The 19,131-nt window shown below is 42.6% G+C and overlaps 1 protein-coding gene across 1 annotated transcript in view; it reads right to left on the reverse strand.

Annotated features, from left to right (window-relative positions):
* The window catches only part of LRP6 (LDL receptor related protein 6), a 119,444-nt gene that overhangs the window by 87,271 nt on the left and 13,042 nt on the right, over positions 1-19,131 (reverse strand). Inside the window, exon 2 of the mRNA XM_056862965.1 lies at positions 13,493-13,886. Coding sequence (XP_056718943.1) covers positions 13,493-13,886 — 394 coding nt within the window. The remainder of the gene's footprint in view (positions 1-13,492; positions 13,887-19,131) is intronic.

Consider the following 19,131-nt stretch of genomic DNA (forward strand, 5'->3'; position numbering starts at 1 on the left):
TTTTAAAATATTGTTTAATATTAACATAATGCTTATCAAGTACCAAACAAAATATTTTATGATTTATGCTAAAAATATTGGGATTATTATTACCTAATGGTTTATATTATATTATATTATATTATATTATATTATATTATATTATATTATATTATATTATATTATGCTCATAACTGCTATTGCCTTTTATTACATATTGTTTATTATATTATTGTTGGAATATTTTTTCATTGTCTTTTTCGCTTGGTGTAATTGATTTAATTGTAACTATGATCATGATAAGGCTTGTAACTTCCCTTTTCTTCACTGTTTTGTTTTTATCTATAAAAAAATAAAAAAGCCTTATTAAATAAGGAAGGCCAATCAGACCTACATGCTTTGGACTTTTAGGAACATCTTTGCAAAACTCCAGAATTCCAAAGCTCCTGGTAAAAACCCTTATGGCAAGAGGCCATTCTTTCCTAGGAAGAACATCTGAGGCCATCCTAGGAAGAACATAACAGTTTACTCAGATTTGCAATCCTCATCCTTGAACCAGAAGAAGTACAAGGAAGTTAGGACTTTGAAAGAGTAAAGAGGGTGAAACCTGAATGCTTGGAAGCTATATGAACGAAGCTGAGATAGAACGTCAATCACAGATTTGGAAAGGTAGCATTACAGCTAAGGTGACATCAGCATGGTTAACAAGCAAAGTCAAGGCAGCCACAAAGGGAAGGTGGTTTCCTTTCAAAAAGAGAAGTCTTAACCAAATGAGGAAAATAAGAAGCAGCATGGGTTTTGGCAACACAAGTTTAAGTTCATGGCAAGACACCCAAAATGACAATCTGAGGAGCATATAGCCAAAAAACAATACAGAACTCTTTAGATACATCTGAAGGACGAAACTAGCTAGTTACATGATAAAGGAGAGAAAAGATTACTGGAGGAATACTGGGAAATCTCTCTTCACTGTTGAAGCCGGGGGGCAGTTCTATAGCTGGTGGAGCTACTATTGCCAGGAAGGATCTAGAGAACAGTCAAATAAAGGTGCAGGGATGAAGTTCTGGGGCTAACTGACACATTAAAACCTAACCCATCACGGGGTCAGGATACTCCCACGGGTGCTTAAAAAAATTCAAATGTTAAATTGTCGTTTGGAACATGTCACCAAAATCGGCCTCCCTACCAGAGACAAACTCTCTCTTTGTTTTCCTAGCATTTTAAATCTTTCATTGTTTTTAGCGTTCAACAGGAATGTTGGTTCATTTAGGGTATTAACATTTTTGCTGAGTTTATAAAAGTGCACACTATAAGTATGCTCCAGTCAAAAAATGGGATATAAACCTGAATAAAATACTATGGATCATTGCAGCGTGCTTTAGCAGACTAGAGTTTCCTCTAGCATTTGCCAGGAATTCAGGGCTCATTGCCCCTCAACGACACTCTAAGCACTACTGGGGGAACACCTCGGTTCATTGCAAAGGGATAGTAGGGTTGCCAACCTCCAGGTTGCGGCTGGAGATCTCCTGCTGTTACATCTGATCTTCAGGCGACAGAGATCAGTTCACCTGGGGCAAATGGCCACTTTGGAAGGTGGACTCTATGGCATACACCACTGAAGCCCCTCCTCCTTTTCAAACACCACCCTCCTCAGGCTCCACTCCCAAAATCTCCAGGTATTTCCCAACTCGGAACTGGCAACCCTGAGGGATGAAACAGAATGAAACAGAAGTCCCATGGTACACTAAAGACCAACATTTATTTCAATATGAGATTTTGGGAGACACAGCCCACTTTGTCAGACAGATGTGTGAGGGGGAAATCACACTAGGAAATCTTTTGGGGAAAGTTAGTGTGTGGAGGAGCCAAGTCTTGGTGCGAATTACACTGTGAGTATTTCAAGTGTAAATCTCAATGTAAGGGGGAAAAGGAGGAGCTGACGTAGAAAGACTAAGTGTGAGTCCCGCCATAAATCGGCACAATTAGCAGTTCTACATACTGGGTGATGAGATGTCAGAGGTTCGAAGACACAAGGAAATCGTTTAAGTGAAAATTAACTGATATTTGTTTTAAAATATAGTATGATAAAACACTGCAAGCAAAACCAATTAAAACCTCTAAAAAATCTGTCCGGTGGAGGTACTGGAGATGGTAGGATATCCAAGTCTCTGTTTAAGCCAGGAGGACATGTAACATTTAATTTCTGATGGGTTCTAATTTAATACTTTCACTGTGTATATTCCCATTGAAGTTTTTGTTGTTGTTGTTGAACAGTGACTTTCAAGTCTAACAGAGATCTGGCAATAGAACCACTCTCATTGGAAAATGAAGACACACCTATACAGTAACCTAAGGTACATTCAGTGTTCATCAAAGAATACTTGCTAGTTCTCCTACTGTCAGAAAGGATGCAATCCCAGTCACTAGGAAAGGACAAGGTCTCTCCCCACCCAAATCCTTGCAAAAAAAATGTACAAAGTGCCACTACTGAGGATAGAAAAATTAACATGGGAAGAAAACAAGATTTCAGCCCTGTGTCACAATTCTCCTTTCTGAAACCCCCATTTTGATATGCAAAAAATTAACTTGGTTAATATGCTTTCTGAAATAAAATGTGAGAAGTGCTTCTTGCTATGCAATACTTCAGAAAGATCAGAGTGCTTCTCAAAAAAACAAACACCTCTTTTGTATGCTGACATAATCAGGCCTGGTCATTCTCGTTGCCAACAGTTTCTGTTGCAGAAATAGATGTTGCAACGTAGAGAATATAAACAGAGTGTTACCCAACACAGATTCCAAATGTCTAGGTGGAGATTGAATCATAAAACACTCACATTGTTAATTATGTTAACTACACAATATCTTCTCAATGGGTATTAGAATCAAATGTTGAAAGAACTAGGATTGTTATAAAATAAATCTTATAGCTCTGTGGTCCAAACTAACTCTTCCCCACCCTCCAAGACAGGCAATATATTTAAGAGCAACCAACAAATGCTTCCCCCTCCCCCCCCCCCACACACACACACACAAATAGTTTGAAGTCATAACATTTGCCAGTTACTGTTTTTAAAATCAACACACACACAAATAGTTTGAAGTCATAACATTTGCCAGTTACTGTTTTTAAAATCAATTTAGTACTTAGCTTTAACTATCTTACTTCAGACTTGTGAATCACTTCAAATGTCATGGACATTCTTGCCAATAGAAGCTGACTGAGCTAAAAGATTCACAACTTAAACAGGTATTCAAAGAAGGCAGGACCACACACAGCTTCTTCTAAACACCAACCAAAATGAGAAACCCTTCATTGCAAAATACGTTTGCCAACTTGACTAACATGTGAGTGATGAGAACACATACCCGAGTCAATTAGTTACCCCACTTTTGGAGGGTCTACTCCGTTTGGCACAGGGCTAGGTTGGACTGACTGCAAGGATACCAAGCAAACACGCACAGAGAACAAAACAGTGGAAACCATCAAAAACTCTCAGGCTTGAATCTTAAAAGCAACAATGTGTGTGTATACCACAGCCATATGTACGCTCACCAACAGTGTAAAGTTTCTTAACGTAACACGTGGTTCTGAATCACACGAAGAGGGCTGGGTGAAGGATCCTGGGAGATTTTATAAGACATCTGGAGACAAAAATAAAAAGGAAAGGGAACCAAATACACACAAATAAGGATAGCAGCCTCCCCCAGCACATACACATAGTCTTATGAGACACACACTCAGCAGCCAATCCTGTAAGAGTCTCCAACTAAGAACTTCATTCTGTTTCAACTTCAAAAAGGAACGTCACGAGCAAGACAATTTGTTCAAATCAGAACCAGATTTCCCAACTCCAGCTTCCCACCCTGCTTTCAAGGTCAGTAACACCCCAAGTACCATTTCCATTAAAGACAACAGCAGAATCATTATAGTAACAGAATAGGAGAATTAGCACAGTAACAAACAAACAAAAAAGATTTTAAATTCATTTTATTGAGGAAAGAAACAAGTCCTTCTTAGAACTTTACCAAGCCCTCTCAATGTCTTCTTTTAGACACAGGGGCTGCATACAGCTCTATCAATTCCCAGCACAGATGTTCACTTTTGAGTGAACAAAAACTGTATGCTTACCTCCGGTCCCACATAAAAAGGGAAACTGGCACTTATCACGAGGGTTCCTTCTGCTCTGAGGAAGGGAGGGCATCTTGACATGGGTGATTCCCATCTGCCCATCAAGGAGGCAAGACTAAAATTCTTCCAAACTTCCCTCTCCGGTCCGGTCAACCACTTTCCTCACTTGGGCAACTCCTGAAGCAGTATCTATACCAAAATACTAAATAAACCATTCAATTTTTTAGGAAACAGGAAACATGTTAGTATCGGAAATGAGAAGGCGTCAACGTGGAGAAAAACGGCTTGTTATCCCCCTTCTTTAAATCAGAGCGGGACAAGATGCCCTCCGCTCATCAGAGCAAAAGGAACCCTCATGTTCTCTTCTCGCTTTGAGGGAGAAGGTATCTTGACCTGGGACATCCATGAGCAGCAGTATCCCACGTGGGGTGGGAAAATCAGTCCAGCCTCACCACTTGTTGTAAAACCCTCCTTCTGAAAGCTGCGTCAGCTGAGGCAAGGATATTAATTTTGTAGCGTCTAAGTAAGGTCAATAGAGATTACCACATGGTGCCTTACAGTGCTGACAGGACTACATATAGTCGCCAAGAAGGAAACCTATGGACAACTGGAGGGTTGGCATGAGTTACTCCTTTGAGAAACCATGATGTCTGGATAGCGAGCGTCCATCAACCCCCAGGACCACTGCAGCCAGGGTAGACACCATTTTGCAAGAACTCCTGGATTTAGCGAAACATAGAGGTGAATGGGTCTAGGTGTTTCCAGTTGTACCACCTGGCATATGCCTTCGATGAAGGTCTGAGGAACCACCAGAGAGGACGGGAGTGAGGCCAGTCCAAAGAACCAAGTTCAGGCAAGCGAACATTAGGCCTTGCAGTCCTGCCAGAGTAATTAGTGGTGATGACCTGGAATTTATCAGTTGTCTCGCCATGCCTGAGAGATCTTCTCTGGCAGGTACAGCCTGTTTACAGGGATCTTCCTATTGTGATCCCCAGGTGTTCTATCTGCTGTGGTGGAATTAAGAACATAAGAAAAGCCCTGCTGGATCAGACCAAGGCCCATCAAGTCCAGCAGTCTGCTCACACAGTGGCCAACCAGGTTATATTTATATTGCTCTTGGCTGAATTGATAAGGAACCCATAGTGGGCTAGGCACTGAGTAGTGGAAAGAATGTCCACATGCAGTTGTATTAGGCTTGAAGATCTGATTAGCAGGCCATCCAGGTATGGATAAACATGGCTTCCCTAATAACAGAGAAGTGCTATCAAGGTCATCATCACTTTGGAGAACACATAAGGGGCTGTAGCTAGCCCTAAAGGTAGGGTTTTGAACTGGCAGTGTACCTTGTTGTAGGCAATTCTCAGGAACCTGCAGTGAGCTGGAAAAATGGGAATGTGGAGGTATGCCTCGGTGGTCTGTGGAAGCCATGAAATCTTGTGGGCGATGTGCTTCCATGATAAATTAGTGTGTCTTCTTCCCCAGTTTCTGGGAGGCTCTGAGAGATCTAGTATACACAGTCTTGGCTAGTAGTCCCCAATAGTCCTCTTGGTTAAAGAGATGTTTTGGCTGCTCTGGGACTATTATCTGTTCTTCAGACATTTCCCCTTATTTCTTATCAGAAGAACTGCTGGACTCCTCTTGAGTCCCCATAGGAGGAGGCTGGGTTTCTATGACAAGGGTGAGGTCTGTGAAATGCCATTTTTGTTTTTGCTACCTTAATCCAGCAGGGCTGTTGCTCTGCAACCTGCCCCCTACCTGAGGAATCCTCTCCGCTTCCCTGTCTAAACAATCCACTGGAAGGGGAGAGGAATGTGATCTGGAGGAGGACTTTGAGCAATAGTTTTTTCTGGCTTCCTCATGGGGAAGGCGCGGCCTGCTCTTGCAGGGAATGGACTTCTTCCAATATTGCACGACGTCACCTCGCTATCTGTGTGTGTGCATTTATGGAGGGGGTCATCTGGAAAATGGACAGTGGGTGGAGGGGATGCAGCTCTACAGTGGTGCTCTATCTCCCTAACTGCTCCACTGCAGCCATGACCACCGAGCGACTGCCATTTTTATCGGCATGGAGGATTTCCCCTCCATAATCAGCCACTGCCATTGAGGTGTCCTCCAAGCTGCAGTTGAACTGCGCGGCTTGCTCCTCTTGCTGACTCTGTTTGTCTGATGTTTGTGCTCTTCTGAAGGTCTGTGCTTGCTGGACTGCACTAGGAAGTAGTCCCTTCCTCCCGTTTTTGGGAGGGCAAAGGGGTCCTCATCCTCCTTGGTAATGAAGCCATCCGAGGCTTTGTTGACGTTCTCTGGGTTCTCTGTTGCCTCAGCCACTCCACCCTCAGAAAGGGGGGGGGCAAAGAGTAGGCCAAAAGGAGGAATTGAGGTATAAAGAAATGAGAAGTATAGGCATGGAAATAGCAGTATTATCTGCCTTCTGCTGAGTTGTAGGGGCCTTGCTGAGCAGCTCTCACAAAAGCCTGCTCTCCTTAAAAGTTTTAGGAAACAAAGCGAGGAAAGTGAGCAACTCCACTCAGGAGACAGGAATTCTGGAAGAATGTTAGTCCTGCCTCCTTGATGGACTGACAGGAATCACCCATGTCAATATGTGCTCCCTTCCTCAGAGGGAGAATGGAAAGCCCGCCTCTCAGCTCTTCAAACAGCCACTCTGGTGTTCTATACATCATTTATCAGATGCTCCACAACGAACATTATTTTAATCATTAGTGATAAGTGAAATCATTAGTGATAAGTGACCACAGTTCTTCTGAGCTCAAAAACTGAATGCTTTTCAAGTGTGGAAATACTTATCCATTAAAAATAAACGGTTAATCAATAAATAAGTTAATGGTTAATTTATTGTATGTTTAAAGAGTTTTAATGGTTAACGATTTTGGTTTTATTGCATTATTACAATTGATGGTTGTTACCCGCCCTGAGCCCATCCTTGGCCAGGGTCTGACAGCGGTGGGATAGAAATCCAAATAAATAAACAAACAAATAAATAATGCATGTGTCACATGCACCAGCTCATGTGTCTATTGTAAAGTTTGCCCAAAAAAAAGGTTCCCTTGCAGATGTCTGACTATTACCTATTATCAGGGGTGGGGCTGTGGCTCAGTGTTAGAGCATCAGCTTGGCGTGCAGAAGGTCCCAAGGCTCAATCCCCGGCATCTCCAACTAAAAGGACCAGGTGGCAGGTGATATGAAAGGCCTCTGCCTAAAACCCCAGACAGCCGTTGCCAGTCTGAGTAGATGACCTTGATGACCAATGGTTCATATGTGAAGAAACTGGGCTTGAATCCTCAATCTAAGGAAAGGTTTGGAGTCCAAAAATCCTGGTAGGGGGCTCTTTGTGCTGTTGGGTGACCCAGGGAAGGAGAAGGGCTGTGGGTGACCACAAATAACAGTCTGAGTAGTGAACCTAATCAAAGTTTGTTGACCCCTGTAACCACTGCACCTAAGATGCAGAAATATAATTGAGGGTTTGGCTTTAGGAATGAGTTGAGATCCAAAATACCTAAGTCACCACCACTGCAAATTAAAGCCTTTTTCTTTAAAAGCTGATACATTACAGGCAGCTTCCCTGCCTCCATGACATGGTATGATATGTCAGTCAGCAACTGTTTAGACAGACCACAGTAAAATATTGAATTAATTATAAAAAGAAAGATGTGCCTGGATATACAGAGTTTAGCTGCAATAAATAAAAAACAAATGAAACCCTTCCACCAATTCTAAACCAGCGGCTTCTACATAACAGGGTTCAGTTTCATAAAAGTCATCTTGAATCTTCTTCTCCATCACTGTTAAGAAGGAAGCTGATGTGAATTGCAGTCCTGTGTCCGAATGTTCGGCATACCAACAACAAATGAAGCATACTAGTTATAATAGTGGGTGATCTACAATTGCTAAAACAGGTGTCTCGTGCACCTTAAAGACTAAATAAATGCTATTTCAGTATACGCCTTTGTGAATCAGACCCCACACCAGTAGATGCATGGAGTGTATAATTATTTTGCAGGCCAAGGGGAAACAGACCTATTGTAAAATGTGATTGTTACATATAATGGATGAAGAACGAGGTCAATGTCCCAGCCTTTCATGGGGTATATATAAAACAAGGACCAATAAAAAATCAATTCCAAGTGAGTAAGAGTGAACTTGTCAAGCAGAAGATACACTTAAATTTACACAACAGAACTGCAGAGTAAAAAAATATTATGTAGAACTCAACTCTAAAAGAAAATACGGAGCACATGGGTTCAGCCAAAATATCTAACACCTGTAAAAGGGTGGGGAATCACAGGTTTAATCAAGATATTTAACTATTTTAGTAGGACAGAAATAGCAAGCCTTTGTTTAGTCCTGGGAGGAAGTTAGTATTCAGCTTCGTAATAAATTATAATTCAGCAGTTTCACACTGGAGTCTCTCCTAAAGTACTGTATTTTCTGGCGTATAAGACTACTTTTTAACCCAGGAAAATCTTCTCAAAAGTCGGGGGTCGTCTTATACGCCAGGTGTCGTCTTATACGCCGGATGCTGAATTCTGAGCCAGACTGGAGAATCTGCCTGGGGAGCCGCCTCCGCTCTGTCCATGTCCACCGGAGGAGGGAGGGGAGGCGAGCCCGGCGAGGGCGCTCACTGCCCGGCTCGGAGTCGGAGCCAGGCGCGCCGGGGTGCACGGAGGGAAGTGCTCGGCTGCGCTCCAGTGGCAGTGCAAGGCAGGCAGGCGGCTGGCTGGCCGGCTGGCCGGGGCTGATATTTTAACTGTAAAAATGGGGGGTCGTCTTATACGCCCAGTCGTCTTGTACGCCGGAAAATACGGTACTTTTGTTGGGAGAATTGTGACTTTTAGATCTGCAATAAATACCCTGGAAGGCTGAAGTATTCTCCCACTGGTCTCTGAATTATTTTATTTTTCATGTTTAAAATGAACACAAATCTGACAAGAACTGACCTGGTTATCCTATGAAGAGAGCAGGAAGACATTGTTGGTACATGATTATATAACACACATTTGTTGGCATCTTTCAATACTGTGGATCATGCCATTGTGTTACATCAGAGATATTAAATCATGGCCTCTGAATTGCATAAAACATATTCCCTGGAATTCACAGCTGTTAATTTACGAAGTGAATTCCAGGGAAGATGTTTTATGCATATACATCTCCTTTCTAGTGAATACAGTTGGAGCCAAGGAAGCTATGTGAAAAAATTGAATACTGGGGTGTCATCTTCAGCTTGTGACTTTCATCTTCAATTCTATCTCCAATTTTCAATCAGGATCGTTTCAACCAGTGTCTTTTCATGCACATGGGACTTGAATTAGACTGATTATATACATGAAGGATTTATGGAGTTTTGAATGGCATCTGTAATGTTAACCTTAGTAGAATTTTTATATAGAGTTGTGCTCTGATTTTTTGGGATTGCATTATAAAATTGTTATTTAGGATCTTCTATATACTTGGTGGCCTCGTGGTGCTGTTATTTCCTTACTCCAAACTATATGTCACATCATAAATGCACAGCCTATTAAGGAGTTTACAGTGTAGAAAACATTGTCTTCTGAACTTTAACCATTTTACAGACAGCAAACAATAAGGCTGAGATTTTTCTGGATCAGGGACGATCAGTGAATCTGTGGCAGAGAATTCAAAATCCAGGCAGAGTACAACTTAGCCACGGACCACACAGCATCTTATACTGCTAGATACAGAGCAAATGAGGAAGCCGGACTCCGTCTTACGCAAGGAATAAGGTCCAAGCCAGGCATAGGAGTGCTGCAGCAGCAATCAGAATTTCTTCCATCTGTAGCACATACAAACCCTTTTGGATTCTCCCTGTCAAACAGCACATACGCATCCATTCTGACAGTACAAAAATGTAAATAAATAAATTTAAAAAACCCGGATGGGCAGATAGAAAGGCAGCTTTCACTTTCCTGACTCAACAATGGAAGGAGCAGAAAGCCCTCCAACCACAGCTACGAAACAGAACCACTCTGAAGGGGTCTGCATATCAACAGTAGACACTCCTTTTGTGAAAGAAGAAGAAGAGTTGGTTTTTATATGCTGACTCTCTCTACCACTTAAGGAAGAATCAAACCGGCTTACAAACACCTTCCCTTCCCCTCCCCACAACAGGCACCCTGTGAGGTAGGTGGGGCTGAGAAAGCTCTAAGAGCTGTGACTAGCCCAAGGTCACCCAGCTGGCTTCATGTGGAGGAGTGGGGAAACAAATCCAGTTCACCAGATTAGCCTCCGCCACTCATGTGGAGGAGTGGGGAATCAAACCCAGTTCTCCAGATCAGAGTCCACCGCTCCAAACCACTGCTCTTAAACACTACACCACACTGGCTCTCTCAGCCCCAGTTAAGAACACCACATACAAACGTTAATACATTCAAGTAGGGATTATATTTCTACAATTCAATTTCTGTTTCTGCAACTCTACAGTTCAGTAACAAATACTTAGTCTTACTATAGCTTCACAACATACACAATAAATATGGATAAAATCAAAAAGGCAACACAGGCCATTAAGTCCTTTCTACCTGTAATTCGAAACAAATCCCACAAATCTAAATATTTTTATTTATTTCATTTATACCCCACCCTTTCCCAACCAAGTTGGGCGCAGGGTGGCTTCCAACAAATATACATATGAAATACATTATATAATGTAAGTTAAAACTTAGAATAAAACTACTATCACTGACTCAATGTTAAAAGATGGCATTCTAATTTCCTACCTACTGTATCTAATACTAATTATTTCTAATGGTGAACTTCAATAGAGCTTCAATAATAGGTTAAGGATGAAGGTGTTGGCACTTTTGTTGAAGGTATGTAGTCATGAATAGGGATGTGAAGTCAGACATTTCTGGTTTGGATGTACATCTGAAAAAAACCTTATTTGTTTCTTTTGGTATATTCAGTTGTCTGGAGGGTGTGAGGGATGCTGGTAAATGGGTCCAGAAAAACAGTGGGAGTTTTCAAGACCAGTATCTTAAGGCTCCCAGAATTGCTTTTCTTCAATTTTACAGTGTGTCTGAGTTGGTGTCCTCCTGTGTAGTCTTGGATTCTCTAGCTTGACATGGGTTCTGTTGAGCTTGTTGATTTTGTTTGTATCGGGAGACTTTTGGCCAGCGGTTATTTATCTTATGTGTTTGGCTACAGGCTTCTTTACCCTGGAGGAAATATAGCATTTTTCCCACACAGGAAACAGTGGAGACAAGTAGGATGGCTGGGAGCACTTTGTTCAGGGGTCCATAGAATTGGGGGGGGGGTTCCTTTGGTGGACAAGTACTACAATGTTGCCTGCAATTTAGGTGTTGGTTGCTTGAAAACAACAACAACAACTCCTCCAGCCCCCTGGAAATATTAACCACAGGGAATAATGGATCTGAAAAATTTTGGTATTAAAAACACCTGAATCTAAATAGCAAAATCATATCGGGGGACCCAAATAACCCAAAATACTGGTATTTATCCCCTTCTGAAAATCTGAACCAGAAAATTACCAATAGCAACAGTTCTTTTGGGGATTTAACTGGTTTGGTATTTTAGCAGTCAAAACCTCTTCAATCTCAAACTCCCAACAAGGTGAAGCTACAATTGTGTGAGTGTGGGAAGCCCAGGATATGGTACTAATGAGCTGTTGGCAACACTTAAAATGACAATTTCGAGGAAGCTAGTAAATCATGTAGCCCACACTAGCTTTTTTAGGACATGAGATTAATACCACATGGAGAACAGCAAGTCCTATAGTCACATGACCATTTCTACCACTGAAACAGAAAGGTACATTAGTTTTCTCTTCCAGAAGGAAGATGTTTCTTAAATGAACATGTGTCATAAACAGAGAAACACTGACTTCCAATGAGGGTAGAAATGTGCAACTTTTTACCTAAAGGGAACCTTTTCAACCACCTACAGAAAAACGATAACGTTGCAGAGGATCTGGGGACAAGAGCTTATATATCCTCTGAGTAGCCTCATGGCTGTTTGGAACATAGTTTGAAAAACCAGGGTTCTAGGGCACTGGAGCTCAAACTATGGATCAGGACCCCAAAGTGAGTCTGGTAAGAGGCTTGGAGAAAAGTGTCCTGTCCCTTTAATAGAAGCTGTATGTGGGTAAATGGGCAAGTGAAACTTTCATGTCACACAACAGGTGATGTTACTTATCTCCATAGAATTGCCCTAAGCCTCTATGAAAAGGTCACCGAATTTTTCTCCAGGCTTGTTGACAACATTACACACAAGTGGCTTGCAAGGCCAGAAGGGAAGAAGGTGAACAGGATGACTGAAGGAGAAAGTGCTGGGAAGCTCGATGGCAGATTTGGGTTTGCCTCTGCATAATATGCTAAATGGCCATGTAATACAGCTTGTTGTTCAACAGTGCTATATATTTATGAATGTGTGTGTGTACAATGACAGAGACACTGGCGTTTTCAAGGCTTTCAAGGCAAGAGACTAACAGAGGTGGTTTGCCATTGCCTTCCTGTGTGTAGCAACCCTTGGTGGTCTCCCATCCAAATGCTAACTAGGTCCAACCCTGCTTAGTTTCTGAGATCTGATGAGATCAGGCTAACCTAGGCCATCCAGGTCAGGGATATATTTATGAATGCTTTCTCCCCCTCCCAAAATCATATGCAAGTATTTCATATCTGTTAACACTTAACAAGTTTCTATTTTATTTTTCCTATTGAATATTTATGAATACTCAACAGGAGAAATAAAATATAAACTTGTTAAGTGTTAATGGATATGAGATACTTGTGTTTGATTTTGGGAAGGGGAGAAAGTAGCAAGGAGTTCCTCTGCATGGTGGTCCTAAAAACTACAGCAAGTTTAGAAGTGGGTCCCAGTTCAGAAAATCTGATATTCAGGGCTTGCACTTGTGCAAGCATGTAAACAGATATGCTTGCATTCATCCCTGGTTCTCCACTACTACTAAAATCCAGAGCATAAGCTCCTTGGGGGAGAGCCGCTGTTTTGCTTATTTTACAAAGTACAAGTATACTGATGATGTCAACAGCAACAACAACTTTCCATCAGATTCATTTAACTATATGGGGTTGGCAGGATAGGGAATGCTTGCAATAAAAGTATTATCTTTGAGAATGCTAATATTTGTCTTGAACCATTTTTAATATGTGCCCCACTCAAAACCGATTGGCTTTCTAGAATGCAACACAGAAAACGTTACCAGAAGCGGGCTTTGTAAACATGATTGCAGTAAAACAGAGACTGAAATCAGTTTGGATTTGTACTCTTTGCCTAGGAATATCTATGCAACTGGCAAAAGATAATAATAATAATAATAATAATAATAATAATAATAATAATAATAATAATAGTTTTAAGAGAAGACAGACTTACCCTCTTACAGGATCTAAGGCGATTGCTCTGGGCTGATCCAACTCTTGCCAAAACAAAACTTTCCGTAAAGATCCATCTAAATTGGAAACTTCTATCCGGTTTGTTTCAGAATCGGTCCAGTACAGTTTCTCACCCAGCCAATCACAAGCCAGACCATCAGGCGACAAAAGCCCAGAAACAACCACGTTTTGCACACTCCCGGTTTTGTTGAATTCTGTCCGTTTAATGGCTTCTTCACTTACATCGCTCCAGTATATCAAGCTACGGGCGAAGACGAAGTCCACGGCGGCTGCATCTTCCAAGCCACCCACCACAACTGTGGCATTCTCATTCCCCTGTGTGGCATCCACTAATCGCAGATCACGCCGATTTGCATACAGCAACAGCGGAGAAGCTTTGAAAAAAGAAGGCATTAAGTCAGGCTATGAACCAGCTAAGGATTCAACACACACAATGCAGTCAATTATATGAAGTTACCAACAAGTGAATAGTCTGTGGATAACGAAGAGTGCCTACAGACATCATCTTCCCGAAGAAATCGGTGGGGATCTGAAGTCAGATAATCACCATCATTCCATCCTTGTAACAGTAAAGTGGCTGCCCCACCCCCAATATTTATTTATTTTATTAGATTTTTACCCTGTTCTCTTTGCCGGCCAAGGCCGGGCTCAGGATGACTAAGAGTCATTGGAAAACATCCAGCATCATAATGTAAAATTCAATGCAATACAGTTAAAATCAATACATTTTGACAATAAAACCAATAAGAGCCATTAAAACCAGTTGGCGCGCATTAGTAGCACACTGGAGCCACAGTGAGTCAGGGGGAGTCACGACTCCACCAAAGAATCGATGAGATGGAACAGAAAACAAAAAAACAGAAGTGTGATAATTAATCGATTATGATAATCAAAGCAGCAAAACAGAGTTCTCTACAGACAAGCCAGGGTTCTTGATGTACCCAGGAGACTCTCCAAGTATTTAGGGGGGGAAAAGATTTTGTAAATTAAGGAAACGAAAGGAAACAAAATGACCTGCTAAGGACTGAGCATGCTCCTGTAGGAGGAACAGCCTGTTGTAAACAGTAGAGTGTCAGCTGAAAGGGAAAAAATTGAAGAGGGAATTAGCCTGCCGAAGAGCTCCCAGAACCCTGGAGAAAGAGATAGGTTGGAGAGGATTTTCACATTGTTCTTCCCACACGATGCCTTGTGGGCACTGAGCTTGTCACTACAACGACGCCTTTCTTGGTGCCCAAGTGTTTCCGCTAGGTTACTGATATCTTAATGTTCAAACATTGTATTTTAATCAATGAATATAGTATTTAAAAGATCTATGCCAATAAAGGTTTGATTGGATGTGGGTGGAGCCAGGTGGGGCTTCCGCCCAGCAAGGCTTCTGAGTGAGCATTAGAGAACTGATTCGCTGTGCAGACTATTTAAAATGTTGTTTTGGCAGCAGCTGCCACCACAGCACAAGTATCTTTGCTGTGTGACTGAAGGTAAGCTGCAGCAGCCGTTTTATGGCCGCCTCCGCCATTTTGCAGCAGCCGTTTCGTGGCTGCGCCCGTCACGTAATGTCAGAACTTCAAAGGCGCCCGCAGGTTCAAAGAAGTTGAGGACCCCTGCTATAAATGAATGGCTCATGCCAATCACACAAGAAGCAAAACACAAGTCTCTACTCTTATTTTCTTTAAATCAAAACTAGCAGCATTTTTTTTAAAGAAGAGAACTGAAGCCTCAGCAAGCTCCAGCAAATACCTTGGCTTTTCTGTGCTCCTGTCTCCAGACATGTAGGCAGCACGGGTGAAGTGCCAAAAGGAACTCCCAAACTGTCAGTACAGCATCCCACAACGTTCCTCCCTTCCCACCACTCCTAACTTTATTCTAGCCATCTGAAAAGGGCAAGGAGCAATTCCTTCCAGATAAGGAACTTGCCAGACACACATCCCATTCAGAAGCCATGCACAGATTAACTGCAACTAAGCTGGCACTTTTATTTTCTTTGTGGTAAAGACTTGGTACTGGGCTGCTAGGCTCTAAACAGCTTGAATTCACAAACCATGTAAAGGACATACCGAGGAAACCGGACTGTCATATTTGTTTTTTGATGTTCATCACAAACTGGTACCTGGATGGTCAGGTGAGCTATGACAGAACAAGGTAAGAGACACGACAGAGATGATGCTGGTTGGGGTGCAGCTGATTTCTGAGCAGCAGGCGGTCTGATTTAAGCAAGGTATGGCTGTCTTTGGCACTCTGTATAAAGAGCTTGGAGCCACTCTTGGGCCCAGCCTTATTATTTGAGGAAGAGAGTGTTGCCGATGCTAAACATGCCTTCTATTAAGTACATCTTGCTTATCAATTGCCTTCCCTTCTGGAATGAGCTGATCAACCCACGCCGATCCATACTGCTGTAACACTGAGGTTACATGCCGTATGTGGGCCTGACCTTAAACGACAATCGAAAACTTCAGTTAGTGCAAAATTTGGCTATCTGTTAAGTGTGGTGGGCAGATATAAACAAATAAACAACTTTAAAGGGTTGCACACTTATATCCAGGCTCAGTAGAAGAGTTGGTTTTTATATGCCGACTTTCTCTACCACTTAAGAATCAAACCGGCTGACAATCACCTTCCCTTCCTTTCCCCACAACAGACACCTTGTGAGGTAGGTGGGGCTTAGAGAGTGTGACTAGCCTAAGATCACCCAGCAGGCTTCATGTGGAGGAGGAAATCCAGTTCACCAGATTAGCCTCCGCCACTCATGTGGAAGAGTGGGGAATCAAACCAGGTTCTCCAGATCAAAGCCCACTGCTCCAAAGCACCACTTTAAATCACTACACCATGCTCTTTATAAGATGTTGGTCGTTTGCTTACATGACCTGAGCCCCCCATATCTTAAGGACTCTCTCCGCTTACAGGAATCCATAAACCAGTGATACTCAGTGGCTCAAGAGCCACCTGTGGCTCTTCTCCAGTGCAGTGCCCTTCCACACTGGAGTAAAGTCATTGCCCAGTGGGGCTTGTGGTTAACAAGTGGTTCCCATCTTAGAACAGCCATTACCAGAGGCAGGTAAGCCGTGAACCTCTCTGGGTTGTGGGCCTTATTGCAGGGATGGAAACAAAGGGAGAAAAGGTGGGCTATAAATAAGTTAAACAAATAAATAGATGCAAAGCACAGCTTACAGTACACTACACAACAACCAATTAGAGCAAGCTGAATGCTGAACCCAAGCAATAGCAGCAGGTATGGACACTTCATGATTTGCAATGGGAAGCAGCTCTCTTTCTGCAATCAGCGTCTTCTGTAATCATAAACTGGAATGAAATACTACTTGTACATTCAAACTGGGGAGGCGGGGAATGACAAGAAATTAGGGGCATGGATTAATGATGCTAGAGATGGTAATTGTCAAATATCTTAGTTTAAGCATTTGAGATCAACTCTATGGATAGTAATCTCAGTGATAGTTATTTTATCTGATTTTTTTGTATTCTATATTCTTTTTGTATATGTCTTTTTTGTGCCTTTTTGTGCTTTTTTTGTATCTTTTGTCTCAATTATTATTAATAATAAATAATAATAATTAATTAAAAGACTCTGATCTGGAGAACCGGGTTTGATTCTTCACTCCTCCACATGAGCGGCAGATGCAAATCTAAGGTAAAAGGTAAAGGTCCCCTGTGCAAACACCAGGTCATTCCTGACCCATGGGGTGACATCACATCTCGACGTTTACTAGGCAGACTTTGTTTACGGGGTGGTTTGCCAGTGCCTTCCTCAGTCATCTTCCCTTTACCCCCAGCAAGCTGGGTACTCATTTGACCAACCTCGGAAGGATGGAAGGCTGAGTCAACCTTGAGCTGGCTACCTGAAAGCGACTTCCGTCGGGATCGAACTCAGGTGGTGAGCAGAGCTTGGACTGCAGTACTGCAGCTTATCACTCTGCGCCACAGGGCTCATAGATGCTTATCTAGTGAACTGGATTTGTTTCCCCACTCCTACACACGAAGCCAGCTGGGTGACCTTGGGCTAGTCACACTCTCTCAGCCCCACCTACATCACACGGTGTCTGTCGTGGGAAGGGAAGGCGATTGTAAGCTGGTTTGAGTCTTCCTTAAGTGGTAGAGAAAGTCGGCATATAAAAACCAACTATGCTTCTTGTATTATTAAAAAAAAGCAATGAGGGGCATTGTGAAGGCAGATGCTTTTATAAAAATGCGAGTACTGGAAACAATAGAGGAAACAAGTGGGGGCCCACAACACTTGTGGGGGAGAGTCTCATCTCCCCCCCCCCCCAGCACAGCTCCAGGCATCCTCCCCCTCAGCCCTGTTCTCTTACCAACGCTTATCTTACAGCGATGGGGGGGGGGGCCCACCAGAAGCTCCCTGGCTCTGCTGTGGGTCCTTGTAGTGCCCAGCTGCGGCAGCCAAGCCCAGGCTCCTCTGCAACCACAACTATCGCCAAGCTCCAAGAGGTGCACACATTTCTGGACCTCTCAGCATACAAACTGTTCATATACGGTTTCTTTAAGCTTGCCTTGTAAATAAATCCATGGGTGTTACTAGCTCACCTGTCATTTTACACTAACATGAGTCATCTGGGGCACAGCAGTTGCCTGAAAGAAAAACAATCCATTCTCATCCTCCTTCCAACATCTTCTCTGCACTGCTTGCCGGGAGACAATTCTCAGTCATTAAAGAACAGCGGCTACCCTGCAAGCCTTTTTTAAGCTACACACACCCATTGTTTACAATCTGCTCTAAAGACGCGTGAAATATGTTCTATTATGGCGATGATATCATGATTAAATCTCAACATACCGTATTAACTCAGAAGGAAGACAACATTTTTTTAAAGCCTTTTTTGGCTTTCTTTAAAAGGGGAGGTGTCGTCTTCCACTTGGGCACACAGGTCTGCTGATTGGTGCTAGGCGGGGAGGAGGGAGGGAGGGTTTGATGCGAAAGGTGATTTGCTGCGCACACGGACAAGGATGGAGAAAGCGTAGGAACTCATTCACTAGCAGAGATGAGTGGCACTGAAAGAGGCCTGACGTCTCAGGTTGCTGCTTTGAGTTTCCGGGGGAGAGAGGAGGAGTCTGGCGGACTTGCTGACTCTGGAAACTGCAGTTCCCTGCCTAGCAAATGGTAAAAAGTAGTAAGAACAGTAGGGGGTGGATTTGCTCATCTACTAATACTGACCCGTGTTTTTGGCTCTGAATTTTACTCCACAAAGGCTTTTACTTCTTCTCTTGTGCTTCAGGCAGGAGTTGTCTAGTAGTTGGGCTCTTTTTCCCCAGGAGAGAGAAACTCCAAAGCCTGCAAGTATTTTTGCAATTTATCACATTAGCCATATTGCATATTGCAATTTATCACATTAGGATGTGTCACTGGCCACCAAGATGAAGTTAATTCACGCCATCGTACTCCCTATTACTATGTATGGGTGTGAAAGCTGGACAATGAAGAAAGCTGACAGGAAGAAAGTAGACTCCTTTGAAATGTGGTGTTGGAGGAAAGTGTTACAGACACCATGGACTGCCAAAAAACCAAATCAGTGGGTTATAGATCAAATCAAGCCTGAACTGACCCTAGAAGCTAAAATGACTAAACTGAGGCTGTCGTACTTTGGACACATT

This window comes from Euleptes europaea, chromosome 17 (assembly GCF_029931775.1).
Source record: "Euleptes europaea isolate rEulEur1 chromosome 17, rEulEur1.hap1, whole genome shotgun sequence".
Classification (NCBI taxonomy): Eukaryota; Metazoa; Chordata; class Lepidosauria; order Squamata; family Sphaerodactylidae; genus Euleptes; species Euleptes europaea.